The sequence below is a fragment of the Meles meles genome, chromosome 1, assembly GCF_922984935.1.
Source record: "Meles meles chromosome 1, mMelMel3.1 paternal haplotype, whole genome shotgun sequence".
Taxonomy (NCBI): Eukaryota; Metazoa; Chordata; class Mammalia; order Carnivora; family Mustelidae; genus Meles; species Meles meles.
In genome coordinates, this window is record NC_060066.1 from 212597597 (window position 1) to 212617941 (window position 20345).

Consider the following 20345-nt stretch of genomic DNA (forward strand, 5'->3'; position numbering starts at 1 on the left):
CAAAGGCAGTTTTCTAAGTATGTGAGTATAACAGACAAAAACAAGCTAGTAAGCCTGAAGAAGTGTTCATAAGAGTCCCAATCTCCAATGAGCAGCTCACTACAACTAATTTTAATTTGTGGTTCTAATGAATGACATAAACTTTTATAGGTATCAACAAAGCTCAGAGAGGACTTAAATCCATTTCAGTGCTCATTGAGCAGCTTCAGCTGTGTGCAATTAAAGCATCAGCATTAAATGTTAGAGAATAAAATAATGAGACACTTAAAAAATAATCTGTGCTTCAGCAGGCCATGCTAAGAAATTCCACAGGACTTTTTTTTTAAGGAACATGATCTTTTGGGAATATCCTGCCAGTTCAAAGAACTAACTCAATTTGATTTTTGTTTTTAGACTTTGGTTTGTTTTTGCTCTTGAATAAGAATTTTCTGAAAAGCAGAACACAATTAAAAATGTCTCAACAACAGTCACAAAATAGCACATGTCATAAAGCAATCAGGTATACAGACCACTGAGCTGAGTACCCAGGCTTCAGCAGAGACAAAAGCACATTTCTGACCATGTTAAAAATGTTGCTTGTTATTAACTTATGCCTCAAATAAAGAAATAAATATTAAAGGAGGCGAAAGGTACGTTCTGGGGAAAAGACGACTTTCTTATCTTCTAGTCCATACATGGAATTAAGGGGCTCAACTCTCTGTCCCAATAATACTTGAGAATATAAAATGTAATCTGAGGTTGTACAACGTGGCAGCTAAGACTGCTAAGCTCAAGTTGCCACTATTTCTGAAAGAAAGAGGAGGTAATCTGCATGGGAAGGGGTGCGTGCTGACAGGGCGGGGGTGCGTGTGGAAGGAGGCGGCGGCGGCTGGCTGCTGTGCGTGTGAGTGGTGTGTGATTGGCAAGGTAATCTAGCTGTTGCAAAACATGAATAGAAAAGGAGATCTATTGTATAGGGAAATGTGCTCACTAAACTTAAATTTTAAAAGGATGAAAACACAGATTACACTTTATTTTAAAAACTGAAATGAATTTTAATACAGAAAATGAAGACAGCATTTTGCAAATTTATCGCTCAAAGGGGTATCTCTATTTGAGGAAATCAGCGTGTTACACTTTGAGAGATGAAATGTTACAGCTTGTACACCAAAATTAAAAAATGAAATTAAATTAAAAAATGAAATGGTTACCAAGGTAATGCAGGTCAGGGGATCAAAGGTGAAGGGTCACACATTATTAAAAAGAAATCCAAAAGGACGGCTGCATCATGATCTCTGCAAAACAAAGGAGCTCTAGTAAGTAAAACTAATATCTCTGAGAATTTAAAATCAAGTTCTTGAAAAGAAGACTCCCCTGTAATTGAACACAAGTCATTCCTGATTCTGTGTAGAGCCATTTTTATTTAGACACAAAACCAAATTTCAATTACCTGTTACCAACAAAATTTCTGTAAAAATTTAACCACACAATCATATGAAACCCAAAATGTCTCCAATTATAAGTGACTGAGAAGTACTGACATTTCCACTGGACCCCACACCCTGTTTTCTGGAAATGACAGTGTTTGATAAGTTGCCAATATATCAGAAATCTAATTTGGTCACAGTGTGGTGAGTTTTTTCCCTCTCCTCAAGGAATGAGTTCCAAAATTGAGTTTTTGCAAATTTGTTTCATTTGAAGTAGCTGCATAAAATTTCCATTATTGGAACATTTAGTATAACAATGTTCTAGAAGACAGCAATAAAGTAATACACGATAAAATAAACTGTGTAACTCTATCTATTAAGATCTGTTCTCACATTCAACTCTCACTGCACAGAGGGGAGAAAAGACATTTTAAGCAAAGTAACTTGCAGTTCTGCTGGAATCACACAGAACTAATAGAAGCTCGACAAGATGAGTCTCCAACAATGAAAAGTATCTGACAAGTCAGGCTTCAATTTCTTACTATCTACTCATCTTCCTCATTAACAAATTAGAAGAGTTTGCTTTAAAAAAGACAAAAAGAGGGGCGCCTGGGTGGCTCAGTGGGTTAAAGCCTCTGCCTTCGGCTCAGGTCATGATCCCAGGGTCCTGGGATCGAGCCCCACATCGGGTGCTCTGCTCCACAGGGAGCCCGCTTCCTCCTCTCTCTCTGCCTGCCTCTCTGCCTAGTGTGATTTCTCTCTGGAAAAAAAAAAAAAAGACAAAAAGAGCTAAGATTTTGTTTTGCAACACAAAGCTACCATCTAAGTCACGACAAACATACTTAACTTTGCAGCAACAGTGAGCGTACCAAGAGTTACAGCAAATAATTTCCATACTCCTTTTGCTACCAAAGGAAGTGAACACAATCAGGATGCAGTGATCTTTAGCCTGCTCTCTGAACCCAACCGGAGCAGGCCACGTCCCCTGATTTCAGGCTCCGCGGTCCCCAGCACTTACTGGACCTCAGGCTCTAACCGGCAGTGCAAATGAGGGCTCGAGGGCGGGCGGGTAATGGGGACAGAGCCGGCACCACAGGGAGCAAAACAGGACCTGATTTAAGCACCATCCTTCTTCCAGGCCCCTAGGTGTGCTCCATCCCACAGTATCCAACATCAGAGTTTACCTTGTTAAAATCAAATTCCAACAATACTTATATATTAAAATACAGAAAACTGCCCAACAGGATTTTACTAAAAGGAACAGCATATTCTTTCTGATGGCTCAGAGCAATCAATAAATAAACAAACTCTATAAACGTCAGATTTCTGTTCCCCCGATTAGGTTTTGTTAAAAAATAACTTGCAGAGCTTCATGCACTAGATACAAGTGTGTTAGTGCCTTAAGGCCACGATTCTAAAAAACATGGTTTCTTTTTTTCAGTTCCACAGCTACCGAAAAGTAAACTAGCATTTCATTTCTCTGGAATGCTCATCTCACGTAAAGTCTGTCACATATGTGTTTGTTGCTGGGAGGCACGCGAGCAATTGGGAGCACTAGGCAGGAATCGATAGCCCATCCAAAAAGGCGCATGTACCGCTCCAGCCGGTCTGCAGGCGGAGGCAAGAAGCCGGCGGTGTAACGGGAGTCAACTTGTTTTACTAAAAGATTTCCTATTAAAATGAGAAAAGGGTATCAACTCAGATCAAGTATCTACACTAACCCCTTCATTAACCAAAACACATGTACTTATTAATTTCTTCTTAAAACAAGAGGATAGAGCCACTCTAGGGGCTGCTTCTAAAGTCTTTTAAATCACTCCTAAAATTCACCAACCACCAAAAATGTTAGCCCAAATGCTGGACCAGTTTAGCCCCTGCCAAAGTTGTTCCAACATGACAGCACCCCAATCAGTCAGGAACCGCTCCAACGACAACCAACCAGATTCCCACAGGTGACTCCATGGAAATGATGACAATCTAAGCTAAAAAAAACACACAAACAGAACTCTGCCCGAGTTCTGACAAACAAGAGGCACTGAATAAATCTGTGCCAACAAAGAATGTTTTAGGTGACTCAAGAAAACCTGCGAATAATTTTGCTAATTGGGATGGAGGAAAGTAAAGGCCATCAGGAAGTAGGACGGTCCTAATCAAGGGTCCTGGAATATAATTTAATGCCTGAAAGCAGGGCTCAAGGACAGGGCATGCCTGGGGAGCACTCGAATTCAGCTTCAACAATCATGTGTTGTCGCCAGAGCCCCTCACTGAGACAGGAATTTGGAACATACATACGTTTTCCCATAGAAACAGTCTGGCAATTGCCTACTTAACCTGAAATCTGTTGAAGCGACAGGTCGGCTCTGAATTCCAGAAGCTACGGGACCCGCATTGCTTCTTTTTTTTTTTTTTTTTTTTCCAAAGGACTGGCCCAAGCTGAAACATGACGTATACAACGGATTTTCCTAGCTCTCTTCCTGGGCCCCAGATGGAGTGGCTCAGGAACCAAATCAAATGACCATCTTCATTCAGGTCTCCTCCAGGAGCCCCTCTCTTTTCTCCCATGAAGGCCAAGCACTAGGTGACTACAAATGGACTGAATTTATACACACCGGTGCATGCAAAGACTAAGGAGGCTTCTTCAACCCAAAACAATCCCTCGCTGGTAGAACTGGCATTTTTTTTACATCAAGGGGCAGCAGAGAAGGCTCATCCACTGCAAGACAGTCCCCTTCCAAAACGGTGACCAGTCACTGAATTTAACAAGAAATGACCAAAAATCCTAACCCCCTAGAACTTCAGGGGCATAACTAACATGCATGCTATCCTCGATCTAAACTGCAGAACTAAGTCGCCACAGCGTACACTAACAACGTCACAGAAACACGCAACCAACCTTCGCTGTCACGGGCCCATCGGGTCATCAGAGTTCCAATGAAGAACACTTTTCCAGGGAAAGCCTCACCCACAGTAAGCTCTCAGTGTCTGGATCACTTTTTAGAGGGACATGTTCTCCAACACACTCAATTTGTAGTCTAGGTTCGCTTGTTTCTGGTTTTGTTTTTTGCCAAGGACCTGCCAGCATTTATAAGCACAGAGAATTGGTTCATTTCTCAACTAAACAGACACAGGACAAAGAACATCATTTCTAATGAGGTAAATCACGACACAAATGCCGCCATGTTTACCTCCAGCACGTAACTTACAAAACAAAATACACGGGAGAAGCGAAAAGAAATGAAAAACAAATAGCTGAGAAAATTCAGAGTCAGGAAGCTAGGCGACAGCCGGAAACAAAGCCGACATTAGAACCCCATCTACCTCACTACTTCCTCACGGAAGTCAGTTCCTCGGCAAATGGCGCTCGACTGCTGCACTCAGGAAAAAGAGAAGTGTCCAGACAAAAGTTTCTTACAGGGAGAGGCCAAAAACATTTGAAAGCATTTGGTCCTCTGTGCCCTTCCAACAGTCACCATCTCTACCATCTCTTCGACCTTTCTAGAAATGCATCTCTGCCAAGCTTCTCAAAGATTGTCTGTCACACGAGACGTGTCCCTTTCTCCAAGCTAAAAACTGCAGGTTAAATGCCTCTCTGCCTAGGACTTTATCCTCACAATATCATTTTTTGGCCTAACAGACTCCACAAAAGGAGGACGAGAGTGGGAGGAAGGGACAGCAAAGAGCCCCCAGGAACCTTTCAGAGCGATGAACACGTCCATCGCGGCGGGGTGGAGCTGGCTGCGCGGGGCGTGCGCGCGCTTACAACCATACACTCCAAGTGCCGTCTGTTAAATGCCAATTATACCTCAAAAAAGCCACTTTCAGAATGAGCGGGCACACAAGACTGAGACTCTGCCCTCCCCTGCACCCTGTGAGCCATGCGGCCAGGCTGCGGTCCCCACGCAGAGAAAGCAGAGAGTCACGGGGGATTGTGGGAGAGCCTCTTTTGCTGAGCCACTGAACCCCAACTCTGGAACCCCATTCTCTAAGTCAAAAATCAAGGCACCCTGACCCTGGCCATCCTCTGAGAATACAAAACCCGCTTTAGACAACATACTCCAAGCTTTACAAATAAGTAAATTCACTGAATATTCTCACTTTTTTTTTTTTTTTGGTCAGATTTGAAATTTCTATTATGTCAACTTGTCATAGCCAAGACCCATTCCTTTCTGGTACTATCCCACCAGGGGAAAAGAATAATATATGCCAATTTCAATAATATATGCCAAATTCCCCCAAATACAAATTGATAAGAAATAAACAAAAGGAGAACAGATTCATCCACTGTATATTTTGCTCGTACATTACCTGTTCCTAAGCTGACTAACCACGCATGCCCAGGCTAACTGCTCTGTGGCTTCCTGCACAACAGTCAGGATCATTAACACTCCTACCTTCCCCATCTCCTCTATTCATTGATTCTCAAACTTCAAGCTGAATAAGAAAGAACCCCCCTACTTAAAACAAGTCATTGCAAAAATTGTTTCCCAAGACCTGTCACCAGGAGATGACGATTTAGTATATACCAAAAGAGGAACTGAGGCCTGCAGTTTTGGCAAAACCACCAGGTGAGTCTGACCATAGGAGCCTCAATTCTCACTGTAAGAAAAAGCACCCAGGTAGGTCCAACCCCACCTTCCAGTCCCCCCACACACACCCTGCCTCCCGCAGGCACGGAGTCACAGATGTCAGAGTGGCCAAAGTGTACAGTTAAGGAACGAATTCCAGCTGACAACAGCTTAAAGCAGTTCTTCCTCCCAAAACTATTAACATTTTTAAAATGCCAACTGATCCCAAAAAAGTCTTTAAAATCCAAAATGAAGGTGCACTAGAAGGTCGGTGGCTTCACAAGACACAGGGAGTCCTTACTGGGCTCTGAAATAAGGTCGCGCGGTTCTGGCTTCCAGTAATGGTTCTACCACTCACTCACTTCCATGACCTTGGACAAATTCTTTAATTTTTTAACCGAGTCTCTCTCAGTTCATTTATAACACGAAGATAACGTGAGCCCTACTTCATAGGGCTGCTGTGAGAATTTATGACAATAAGTAATATCAACTGCTTAGCATAGAGCTTAGAACCTAAAAAGCAATCAACATTAGCTGTGTGATTGCAATGATTATGATACTGATCGTATATTCTTTTGCCTATCTCATTCTTTCCAAGACTTACAAGAGGGATAATGCTATTACCACGTTTGCAGATGGGCAAAGGTTAAGTTCAAGACACAAATCTTGGCAGAGCTGGGATTCAAACTACGTCTATCCAGATCTACCCTACTCCATGACTTAGCGCCAGAGGGAATGGAAGATGTCCCACAGGCTCCAAAAGTACCATCTGGGCTCTGTGCAGGGCTCTGTACTGCAGCTCTCAAACACATTTGGAGGATGAGGCAATGAATGAATAGGTAGGTCCTTCGGGTGCATACACACTTCTCCATCCACTGCTACAGCCATCACAGGACCTTACACAAAGCATTCACAAGGATACAGATAGGATCCAAAGCACAGGAATGCCAGAATTAAATTCAAAAACTTACTGACATATTTGCATGCTTAAAACAAGGAAGATAAACTGGTTTCCACTGTGCAGTTCTACCCATTATTCTAAATAAAAGATAAATTCATTTACTCAAATACTGAGCACAAAACTCTGGGGCAGGCTCCGTATGAGAGGTGCCCCGGGCACACAACGAAAGGCAGAAGGAGTGCAGGAGCCTATGGAAACCTACACTGAGGAAGGCCCTCAGCTCAAGGGGGCCTGCAGGTTCTCCCTAAGGAAATAGCACACAGCTGCGATCTGAAGGCCAACAAGGTGGCTGGTGACCATCTCCCAGGCAGAAGCAGCGACATGTAAAAGGCAAAGTGGCAGGAAGCACCCGAGCACGCAGAAGGCACTCGGGGAGGAGGGGAGAGGGGCTGGTCCAGAGGCTGGAGGCTGACAGACGTAAGATCCCACAGGCCTCGCAGATCGCGGAGAGAAGTCGGGATGGCATCTTAAGTACAACAGGAAACCAATCAAAGGATTGAGAAAGGGGGTACAGTAACACAAGCGCGTTTTTAAAAGACCACTCTGGCACCTGGGTGGAGACTGGGGGTGGGGGGCAAAGTGCATGTGGGACAGGAGCCAGGAGATCCCTCAGAGCAGTCTGGGTACAGGTAACCGTGGCTCCAACAGCAGTGGTGGCTGGGAAGAGAGATTTGGACAGAAAGGACGTTTATTTGCAAACAGAACACGTAGGTTTGGATTCCCTGTGGAGGAAAAGAAGGAGGGGTCAAAATGGCCTCTAAAGGGGGAAAAATAGTCACTTTACAATGGAGAAACCAGAGCAATACCACCTCAGCGGGTGGTCAAGGTTAAGATGGTCAGCAAGCAGCCATGCTGACAGGAGCACCCTTGACAGGCTGTGAGGAGGACGGCACACCTCTCGGGTCTTCTTCCCCAAAACCACAGCCCCCGCCCAGTGATGAGAAAAACAGCAGACAAACCCAACTGAAGGACATCATACAAAACAGCTGATCTGTCAAGGTCAACAAAAACAAGGAAAGTCAGAAACTGTCACGGTGCGTAGGAGCCTATGGAAACGCAATGATTAAATGTAAGATGCCATCCTGGGTAGGCTCCTGGAACAGAAAAGGACTTCAGGGGTTTAAAACCAAGGTAATCTGAATAATGGGCAGAGTTTAGTTGATAATAATGGGTCAGGACTGGCTGACTGGTTGGGACCACCGTACCAAAGTAATGTCAACAGGGGAAACTGGGCAGGGGCACACAGAAGCTCTCTCAAATAATCTTGCAACTTTTCTGTAAACCTAAACCTGTTCTGATTATAGAGGTTTATTTTAGACGGACCCCCAGGCCTGACTTGAGCACCTGGGACAGGCCCTTTATTGAGACAGGAGAGACAGAGAGGAAGACAATCAGTTCTATTTCAGACCCTCCAGCAGAGGTACCTGCAGGCAGCTCTGGTGTGGAGCTCGGCAGAGGCTGAGCTCACAAAACAAACTAGGGAGCCTGGACAGGCTGAGACTGTGGAATTGGGCTGGGGGCGGCAGGTGCAGCGGGTGGTCACTGCAAGAAAGCATGGAAATCTAGAAGTAAAGGCCCTCAGATTCCCAGAAATACCCACATTTAACAGCCACACAGGAAAGACTGGTTTCAAGCCCCGAGGAAATTCCACCATTAGCGGGTGGGTAAGGATCAAGAAGGAAGAACCAGCAGTGGGAAGAAAACCCAGGGACGTACACCAACCCAAACAACGAAGGGGAAGGCATGGTCAACTTGCTTGACTACATCTGAGAAACCAGAGTCCTGAAACATGCTCCTTACATTAAACAACTTGAGGTCACTGGTGATCTAAGAAAGAAGTTTATGCAGAATAATGGAAGCTAAATTCAGACTGGAGCATCTGAAGAAGAAGCAAAAATGGGGGCGGATACCTCTTCTAAGAAGTCTGGCTCTCAGGTTTATACACCCGTGTTCACAGCAACAGGAGTCCCAACACCCGAAGGTGAAAGCAAGACCGGTGTCCCTCCGAGGACGGCCGGGTAAAGTGTGTATACATTCTGACCCACGCTACAACACAGGTGAGCCTGGAGAACGCTCCACTAGGTGAAAAAGGCCAGTCACGAAAAGACAGGTACTGCGTGATTCCACTTGTGAGAAACTTGGAGCAAATTCACAGAGACAGAAAGTGGAAGAGAGGCGGCCGGGGACTGGCGGGGAGGAGAGAAAAGGAGTTAGTGTTTAAGGGGAAGAGAGTCAGTTCTGCAAGAGGAGGGAGTTCAGGAGGTGGATGATGGTGACAGTCACACAGCGGCATGAATGTAGCTAATGCCGAGGAACCGTATACTTAAAAATGGCTAAGAGGATAAATATTTATGTGATGGATATTTACCACAAATTTTTTTTTCTTTTTAAAGAAGTCGCTCTCAGAATGTTAACTCCGTATGAAGCTATAATGACCTACAGTGAAAACTGCCTAGAGCTGAAGTGGCTCTCATAGGCCAGCACTTCCTGATGACACAAGGAACACCACGTGCAGCTTACAGACGCTGCGCCCCTCGTGCTCCGCCAGGATCCTGGGACACCCAGACCCCTACCCAGTGGGCTCTGACCTCAAGAGAACACACCCACTAACCCAACACACCCCAAAATACTTCTACTTTTGATGTGTGCCAAGACAGGAGGAAAGGTCGAGCACAACAGCTAGAGAAATGAAGGCTAGAGGGGCACCTGGGTGGCTCAGTTGGTTGGGCGGCTGCCTTCAGCTCGGATCATGATTCCAGGATCCTAGGATCGACCCCAGCATCGGGCTCCCTGCTCTCTCTCCCTCCGCCTGCCGCTCTGCTTACTTGTGCTCTCTCTCTACCTCTCTGTCAAACAAATAAAGTCTTTAAAAAAAAAAAAGAAAAGAAAGCTAGAAATTATTTCAATTCTATTTTCAGTGGCAAGAAAAGTTGCTTTAATTCATTTTCTTCAACAACCCACAATATTTCCTGCCAAAAGGAAAAAAGGACTGTGACCTCAGTTTACAGAAACTGGTGTCCAATCATTCAGAGAAACCAACGAAGTCACACTCTCTTTTTTTGAAAGATCTTTAAGACTAGAATAGGAGCAATAATTTTCAAAATACCTTAGACTGATAAAAATTAAATGTGTGTGTAAGGAAAAAGCACACAATGTGGGACTGATGAAGATCAATGAAGAGATGGCATCAAGATAAAGAACGATGTGTTTGTGAAAATTTAGCACAAAGTAATCAGGCAACATTTCCAATCAGTACAAAAGGATCAATGATTCAATAATCAGCATGTATGGGGGGGATGAAATTAAGAGTCCTACCTCACTCTTCGCATTTATAAAAGTGTTTCTCTGTATTAAACATCTCAGGATAAAAATACTAACAGATAAGAAAATCTAGGGGGAATAATGAGAAAGTGGGGTGGGGAGACTGTCCCAGGCATGCCATGTGGGCCAGAAAGCTTCAAAGTCTGAGTGCCTGACTCACAGGGCTGCCACAGGATGTAAAACGAGTTAAGAAAACTGAGAATGAAATACAGGTGACTAGACAGGAAAAATTATACCCACACTTGTTTACAGAAAAACACACAGAAATCAGAAAGGAAAAGATGAAGAATGTACTTTAAAAGCGGAGGGTGGGGGGGAGTAGAAGAATGATCAGACAAGTCAGAAAAGTAACACAACCGGCCAAAACACACCAAATCTTAGATTATGCAAAGAAATGCAAAGTAACAGAGACATTATTTTTCATCCGAGAGAAGATTTTAAAAACCTAGTGTTGCTTAGGGTTTGGGGAAATGGATACTCTCGGCTAGTGAGAAAAGACATTGGCACAGCCTTTCTGGAGGGCACATGACAAATGTTTCCACTCTTAGATGAGCAACTAACCGCACAGTAGGCCTCTCTCCTACAGAAAAAACTGGAGAAGTGTGCAAAAATACGGAAACAAGAATGTTAAATACATCACTAATTACACGAGCAAAATGCTGAGACAACCCATAAAGGGCTGGTTTAAAATTTTTACAAAACATCCCTGCTCTGCAGTTATGGATCCACACCCATGCACCTGTGCGGGAAATAATGGGGGGGGGGTGTCAGGCAAGAGGCACGCATGATTCCTCAGGGCGGGTGTATACTCACACATACAAATACACACAGAGACTTATACACATGTAAACGTGTATATATACATACTCTCACACACACACACACTACACATACATATGTGATTTACATATGCATTTTTAAAGTCCAGGGAAGGATATAAATCAAACTGTTGACAATGGTTATCTCCTAGGGTGTATAATTTTAAGGAAAAGTTTCCATTTTTAATCTCTATGTGCCTTTGTTGTTAGCATGCTTTCAATGACCATTCATTATTTTTATAATAAAATACATGTGTGCATACCTCTTTCAATATTTTATCTCGAGAGACAGAGATTGCGTGCAAGCAGCAGGGAGGGGGGATCTTAAGCCGACTCCATGCTGAGTGCAGAGCCGGGAGGGCTCCTCACAACCCTGAGATCATGACCTGAGTCAAAATCCAGAGTCGGACACCGAACCGACTGAGCCATCGGGGTGCCCCATCTGTATACTTTAATAACAGAATTATAATAAAGTGATTTCTACGGGAAGGGGAGACTACCTATGGCAAAAAGGATGTAGGCAATTTAGTGTGCTCCCCATTGCTCATTCAGAGGCGCAGTCCTTCGAACATAAGCCAGCTTTCGGTCATGGCTGAACAAACTCTTCTCAACAAAAGACAGTCAGAAGCTCTATCTTCTGGCGCTCTGACATGACCTATGACACTGAAGCCCTCGAGCAGAAAGCGTAACACTCAACAAATAAGGGCAATCTTCATGCGACCTAAACTGGAGGTAGTTACCGTCTGTCAATAGGACTTCAGGCAAACAAAAAGATCGTCATGAGGCTGACCTCAGCAAAGGCTACCTGAGAACTCACCGAAGGGCCTGTCCCATTGACAAACCAGAATGACCGCAGGAAGCGCAGCTTTAAAGTCAGTATACAACCACTGCTACCCCGCTGAACTCCAGCTAACCTGGCTGAAGCGGCATAAAACCACCGCCCCACGCGTCCGCACACACCCTGCCAGCAGCACAACCTTACGCCAATATGATACAGCAAGACCGGTGGTAAGAAAATTTCGATACATAAATCAATATATAACACCAATTTGATTTTAAAATTACTGAAAGTAGTCACCTTTCAATTGGGTCATATCCCAGGGGATAAGCAGATCTGTAAATTATTACTAGTACAACTGAGAAAACGTACAGTAAAAAAAACTAATGCCATGAAACAACATTAACTCCAAGAATTCAAAATATAATTGAATAGTCAAATCCTTTAAAAGCAAATATAATTTACAGTAGTCCCCCCTTATCTGTGAGGAATATGGTCCAAGACCCCCAGCGACTGCCTGAAAACACAGCTGGTACCAAACCCTATATAGAGAGTATTTTTTCCTTTATATACAAACCTGCCATAAGGCTAAATTTATAATAGAACAATTGTAACAATATACTGTAATAAAAGTTATGTGAATATGGCCTTTCTCTCAAAATATCTCATTGTTTGTACTCGACCTTCTCCCTGTGATGACGTGAGAGGATAAAGGCCTCCCTGAGGACGTCAGGCACTGTGACAGAGCGTCTGGCTACAACTGACCTTCTGGCAGCATGTCAGGAGGAGGAGTGTTGGCGGCTGACCGTGTTTAAGTGCTTCCATGAAAAGCGAACTGGTTAAGGAGTGACTACTGTACTCTGAATTGAGGAGATCAGTGTTAATATCCCTACAATATGCATACCTTCCCTATAAGATATCTTCATCCATGACTAATCTCATTTTGATCTCTCAATGGGAGATAACAGAAAACATGTATTATTCTCTGGCCCCATGCATGGCACAGAGCTCCCAAAACCCTCACAATTTGCCTAAGTGAGATTATCTTTTTTCCCAGTGTTTGGTATTCGACCCTATCCCTGACACAGGGCTCCTACACCCCCTGTATCTCCCTAAGTGAAAAGAGCAATTGAAGCATCTTTTGTTCTATCGAGGCACCTTCACATGGGTTCCTGGATGGCTCCTGAGAGCTGGCAGGTCACAGAAAAACCAAGCCAGGATTGGAAGCTTAGATCTTTCAGCCCCGCCCCACCCTCCAGAGAAAAGAGAGGGGCTGGAAATGGAGGAGTTTCTCAACTCATGAGGAGCTGAGGAAGTCTCCTTAAAACCCCAGCAGTTCGGGGTTCCGAGAGCTTCCAGGCTGGCAAACACATCCATACAGGAAGGCTGATACACCCCACGCCCTCAGGACCTCCCAGACCTTGTGTTTTCCTGAGTTCTGTGAGCACTCTGGCAAATGAAACGAACCTCAGATTTACAGCCCATCAGAAGCCCAGGTGAGAACCTGGGCTTGCCATTGGCATCTGAAGGGGGCTGGGAGCCGTCTTGTGGGACTGAGCCCTTATTGTGTATCTGATGTAATCTCTGGGCAGACAGTGTCAGAAGTGAGTTCAACTGTAGGTCACCCAGCTGGTGCTAGAGAGAACAGCTTGGCGGGGGAACACCCCACAATGTCTGGTGTCAGAAGGGCTGTGAGTATGACAGTGGCGCGAGCGTCAGGGAGACACAGGTGGATGGAGTTTTCCCACAACTCATTCCTTCCCATCCTTGGGATCCAGCATCACCCATCATTCATACAACATTCACTGAGCACCTACCATGTGCCAGGCTTCCACCCTCTGGGATACAGCAATGAATAACACAAGAATCTATGCCCTGGTGAACGTCGAATTCTAGTGGCATCAAACCCAACCCACCACTTAACAACTACATCCTACTGCCCGCCCAACCTCAGTTCTTGTATCTCCCTGTTAATAGGTCCTAGTTTTCTTTTTATAATACATGTAGCACCTTATTTTGTTTATTTTCAGTCTCCTCCTTTAGAATATAAGCTCCCTAAAGACAGAGATCTCTTTTTTTGTTGTCTTATATATTCTAAGAGTGCAGGATACACTCAAATAATTGTTGGGCCAAAGAGTGCCCTCTCCTTTAAGGTCTCTCCCTCGCAACAGAAGGCACTCACATCCCCCACCTACACAACAGAGCGCAAGGCTGCCCACTCTACACCCCACCCCAGCCTCCACCTCACAGCCAGGCCTCTTTCAAGTTATAGAATGGTTGTGGCTTGCCCTTCCAGCCAGCCCTTCCAGCCGTGTTCCACCTCTCCTAGCCCCAGCCCCTCCCTGCTTCTCCCACCGCTTCAGATGGGCCCACACTCTTCTTCCCGCTGTCTTGAACCAGCTCTGATCACTGATCTCATCAAGCTAACTCCTCCTCATCCTCTCATGTCTCATGTCATGAAAATATCACTTCCTAAGAAAGCCTTTCCCTGGCTTCTGGTCTAAATTAGACCCGAGACCCTCCTCTCTTCCAACAGCCTGTGTTTCTCCTTCCTCAGCCTTTATTCAACTTTGTAAATACATACGTATTCTTATAACTATCTGCTTAACGGCTGTTTCCCAGTGAAGGCAAAAGGTGTCAGAATCACCGCTACAAATACAGATAATACAGATCCGGGTACAGACACCGATAGAGCCTTCCCCAGGGACTACAGCAGGGCATGAACCACTGCCTGTCAGAACGGCTGGTTATCCAATTTAGACTTATAAAACACTGCAAAAGCAAGTTTAAAGTCTATTTTGTCCACTCAAGTATCTGGTAACAAACACATTTCTGTATCTGGCATAGAGAGAATGTTTAACATGTATTAAATAAATGCTGAATGAATACAAACAACGGGAGACACCAGAACCTTAACTGCTAGGGAAACAAAGCAAAACAAAAACAAAAAAACCACTACCGGCATCTTGGCATCTTCATCTATACAGCCTTCTGAACACTTTCACGCAAGCGTCCAGCTCCTTCAACACAGGAGGCTTCTCCACATCTACCTCCCGCAGCACACAGCTCCCCAGCGTCCACCCAGCGCCCACCCAGCGCCCACCCAGCTCCTGCTATGCATGCAGCAGCTTCTCTGGCCTTCAGAGACTGCAGCATACAGAGGCCAGCATTGCCTGGCCGCAGCAGCTTCCTCCAGGACCATCACCTTGGGGGATTTGAGAGCAAATGTTGTAAAACTGTTCCCCACAAAAAGCTTTCCTATGATGCACTAGAGAGCAACTTCTGCCAAGTTCCAGAGGGCGGATTTCCATCAAGCTCCACCAACATCCACCAGCACGACACCAACAACCATGGTTCTGCCTCACATTAAGCCACAGAGTCTCGGTCCTAGGAGTAGGGTTTACCCTGGGCTCTCTCTCTTAGCCCTAGAGGGAGCAACTGTTCTTCAACTGCTACTCTTACCTTCTTTTTTTTACTAGCCAATCTCTCCTTGGTTCAATTCCCTGTTACAGTTAAAAATTCTTCATATTAAACTTTTTCTTTCAACTTACTATTTGGCTTCCCTTTCCTTATTGGATCCAGCCTGACACAGATTTGGAATTAATTTCTATGTTTATAAGGTACAGGGTCACATTTCTTTTCTTTTCTTTCCCATGTGAGTATCTAATTAACCGAACACCACTCATTGAAAAGACTGTCCTTTCTCTACTATCCAGCAGTGCCTCCTATGTAATCAATCGAGTGTCCAGATCAGAACGGGTCTCTTTCTGGACTAATCTGGTCATTTGGTCTACTTACTTAAACAACACTCTTCATTACTACAGCTTGGTAAGTCTTGCTATCCGGTACAGTAAGCCAGCCCAGTTTGTTCTTTGGAATTATTCTGGCTATTCCTTGTTTTTTACATTTCCAAGTACACTTTAATATCAGTTTATCAAGTTCCACAAAAAAGAAAAAAAATGACCTGCTGATATTTTCTCTGGTATTATGTTAAATGCACAGATGAACTTCTGAAGAATCAACATCTTAAAATACTGAGTCTTCTTCTAATCCATGAACATGGTATATCTATTTAGATCGTTAACTTGTCTCAATATTTATTGTTTTCTGTATAGATGCCTTATATTTCTTTAGATTAATTCTAAAAATCCAACTATATTATTGCAAATGATATTTTTATTACATTTTTGTTAGTTGTTGATATGTAAAGTTGCAACTGTGTCCAGCATTACCTTAAATCTTCCAACCTTATTTATTAATCATAATTAACTTAAAAGGAATTTTTTTTGGACTTTATACACAATCACGTCACCTACTAAATCAGTTTTTTCTTTGCTTTCTGATCTTTGACTTTTTATTTTTCTTGTCTTACTAAATTTCGTAGGAGAAATGGTAACAAACAACTTATTTCTTTTGCAGTCTCAGAAGGAAATTCATCAGCATTTCACCATTAAACATGATGCTTGCCATAGGACTTCTCTAAGTAATCTCTATCAAATTAAGGACTGTTATTATTTAGTCATAATGTGTCATGGGACTGCATTTTAAATTGTTAATTTTCATTATCTATTGACATTATCACATTACTTTTCAGTTTTATCTCATTAACTCAGTGATTTACACTGATTTTTCAAATAGTAAGCCTATGTGTATAAGTCTGATTTCAACCTTTTGAAATTTGTCAAGAATTACTTTGGGGATCAGCAATTTTGATAAATGTTCCATGTTTGTATGGAAAAAAAAGTTCAGTCTACAGATACTGGATACAGTGCCCCATTAATCTCATATTTCATTTTGTTCTATGTTTCATTTCTAATATTCATCATTTCAGGTCACTAGTTCTCTGTCCTACTGTGTTCCATCTACTGGTAAACCCAGTAAGATCTCAAGTTTGTTAATTGTGTAACTGAGATCTTTTGCACCCTGATTATTTATTGGTTAATAAAGCGTATTTAAATCTCCCACTATGATTGTGGTATTTGTCTATTCTTTGTTTGTTCTGTCCATTTTTGCCTTGTGTATTTTGAGACTATGTTTTTAGGTGAATATAGATGTAGAACTGTTGAGCTGACTATTTTATCATTATGTCTCTCTTTATCCATTTTAATGCTTCTCTGCCCTAAGTTCTACTCCATTAATATAGTACACAAGTTTCCTTTTGGTTAGTGTCTAAGTGATATGTCCTCTTCTACCATTACACTTTCTACTTATCTGCATCCTTGTGAGCAGCATGAAGTTATGAATCACTTTGTTTTGTAAACTAATCTATCAATCTTTGTATTTTAAGTGAAAAATTTAGTTCATTTTTATTTCATATAATTACTTAGTGTCATGGTTTAAATCTATCATCTTACTGTTTGCATCCTATTTTTCCCAAATGTTCTATGTTCCTTCTTCTGTCTTTTTGTCTCCTTTTGGATTAACCAAATTTTACTTGATAATAACTCTTCCTCCTCTGTATTTCCCCTCTATTAGATTGGTAGGTATACATTCTTTTACCATTCTTTTATTGAATATCTAGAGATTAAAACATGCAACCTTGATTTACCAGTCTTAAGTATATTACTATTTTTACTACTTCCTGGACAATGCAAACACCACAGGATACTAACTCTGTTTGCATCCCCACAACTTATGTTACCTTAATATATATGTAATTCTTACATATACTTTAAACCATTCAAGGCATTACTGTTGTCCTGTATACATCAAGATTCTTTTGCATCCACCTTTGTGTTGTTCTTCACTTTTCCTGAACCTTAAAGCTGCCCTACAGGATTATCTCCCTTCTGCCCAAAGAAGAATCTTTACTATCTTCCACTGCAGGTCTGGTGAGATTACTTCTTTCTACTTTTTGCTGATCTGAAAAGGTGGTATTTTGTCTTTACTTTTGAAAGGTTTTCTTTCTGGGTATAGAATTCTAGATTGGCAGTTTCCCTTCTTGTTCACATTTTAAAAATATCATTCAACTGTCTTTTGACCTTTGCTTCTGTTGAGAAATTAGCTGTCACTACTATTGCTCTCTTTCTTTCTTTCTTTCTTTTTTTTAAATAAGAGAGAGCACGTGTGTGAGCCTGGGTGAGAGGAGGGGGGGTTCAGAGGGCGTGGGAGAGAGAATCTTAAGCAGGTTCTACGCCCAGTGAGGAGCCCAGCACAAGGCTCAACCTTACAACCCTGAGATCATGACCTGACCCCAAATCAAGAGTGAGATGCTTAACTGACTGAGCCACCTAGGCACCCCTATTGCTCTTTTGAATGTAATATGTAATTTTTCTCCAGCTACTTTTAAGATTTTCTTGTTATCTTTGGTTTTAAACAACCTTATGTTTCAGTGAGATTTTATTTGAATGTATCTATCTAGCTTAGGGTCTACAGTATTTCTTGAATCGGGATCTGATGCTTTTGTCTGTTACAGACAATTCTCAACCATTTGCTCTTCAAATACTGTTTTTGCAAGATTCCTCCTCCTCCTCCTACCTGGATGTCAATTACACACTCATTAAACAATTTCACTGAATCTCACATCATACATACATTCTTTTAGGTGTCTCCCACCCATTTTTCACCACTTTTCTCATCATTCTGAGTATTTATTTTCAAATTATTACTACCACTATTCTGTTAAGCCCATCAATTAAGATCTTAATTTCAATAGTTACAATCCTTCAATCTAGAATTTATATTTGGTTCTTTTTTTCTCTTTTTTTAAAAGTTCCAGTTCCCTCGGGGCGCCTGGGTGGCTCAGTGGATTAAGCCGCTGCCTTCGGCTCAGGTCATGATCTCAGGATCCTGGGATCGAGCCCCGCATCGGGCTCTCTGCTCCACGGGGAGCCTGCTTCCTCCTCTCTCTCTGCCTGTCTCTCTGCCTACTTGTGATCTCTCTCTCTGTCAAATAAATAAATAAAATCTTAAAAAAAAAAAAAAAAGTTCCAGTTCCCTGATTCTTAATCTTGTCTTTTATTTCTTTAAACACATTACATACAACACCGTTTTCTAAAACTTCATTATCTGGATGGATCCCTGTGGATCCACTTCCATAGTCTCTTGTTTCTTTTGGTTTCAGTCAAATTGTCTTAAATTCTCATCTGCTGGATAAGTGCCAGTCATTATAAATAAGTACAGATATCATTTGAGGCTCTGGATGATATTATCTTCTTCCAGAAAGAATTTACATTTATTTCTGTCAAGATGACCTTGATCCAATCAAAAATTGAAAGGATTTGAAGTTGGACTTCAGCACTTCTGAGAGACTATTATTCCTAGGATCCAGGCCTTTGGGACCCCTGCTCAAAGCCTACGAAGTTTTCCAGGGTCCCTCCTCCCTAGTCTACGTGTATCAAAGTATAATTTCTGCCCCTCACCCTCCAATTTTTAAGTCCATCAAAATCTCTATTTGGCTTTCCAGTTTCTTGCTTGCCTGCCTCTTCTTAATTAGCAGATTCCTCTATGACAGAAGTAGATTCAAATCTGATCTCCTATTTATGAGGTTCCCTCCTCCCACAGATCTTGGCCCCACAAATCACCATTTTCTAGCTCCCCATTACCTTCAACATAAATTTTGGGTTAAATTGTACCCAGCTTTCCCTACTTGCAAGAAGGAGAGCCCAACCACTTAGTCTACCATTAACAAAAATTTTCCCCACTCCCGTATTTTCTATCTTTGCAGATTTATACCTCTTGTGATTCTCTATCATTTTATCAAAATTTTGGAAGGAAGTAGAGATAAATCCATTTTCAATGAGTAACTGCTTAGCCAGAAATCTCCAGTTACTCATTTTATTAATAGATCTTCTATATATTAAGGATATTAAACTATTGTCAAATATGTGGCAAATATTTCTCCCAGTTTGCCTTTTACATTTTAATTTTATAGTATTTTTAGCACACAGAAATGGGTGAATTTATATGCAGTCCAATTTATAGCCTCTTCCTATCTAATTTGGGTGTCATCAAGAAAACTGAACACTTTATAAATATAGACCCATATTCTCTTCTAGTATTTTTATTATTTCCCCTTTTTATATTTAATTTTAAAATTTATTTTGCATAAGGTATAAGATACAGACTTACCTTATATTTTTTCAATTGGTTAAGCCAATTTTCCCAAATCCATTTAAATAGATAACCCTCCATTTCCTCTTCTAAATGATATCTTAATATCACAAAATATCACAAAAACTGAGAAATATTTTCTTAATATCTAAAGAATTTTTCTTTGCAACATGGTACTGCTGATCCCTCTTGCTCATTCTCATTACTCCTCTAGCCTCCCTTGGCTTCTGTGATCCTCCCAGTTCTCTTCCTCTCCAACTATTCTTTCTGAGTCTCCCTCACAAGCTCAATTTCCTTCCATTCTCTCTTCCTATTCATCTGAGGATGCTCTCTTACTTTCCAGAGAGGATGGGGGGAAAACAGATCATTTCTCGAACCTCCCTTTTTTCTCATTTTCCCAACTCTCCTTGGAAAATATCACCTAAAGTCAGTTTCCTCAAGCTC

The 20345-nt window shown here is 42.3% G+C and overlaps 1 protein-coding gene across 13 annotated transcripts in view; it reads right to left on the bottom strand.

Moving 5' to 3' along the window:
* CAMTA1 (calmodulin binding transcription activator 1) overlaps positions 1–20345 on the bottom strand; it is an 818028-nt gene that overhangs the window by 738488 nt on the left and 59195 nt on the right. Inside the window, exon 4 of one of the 13 annotated variants that reach the window (XR_006817665.1) lies at positions 1191–1274. The exons of 11 other annotated variants lie outside the window; for them this stretch is intronic. Coding sequence is in view for 1 of the 2 variants with exons in the window: in XM_045999013.1 (XP_045854969.1) it covers positions 1266–1274 (9 nt within the window). In the remaining variant the exon portion in view is untranslated. Of the gene's footprint in view, positions 1–1022; positions 1275–20345 lie in introns of those variants that run through there. One more of the 13 variants, XM_045999013.1, reaches the window with a different exon arrangement.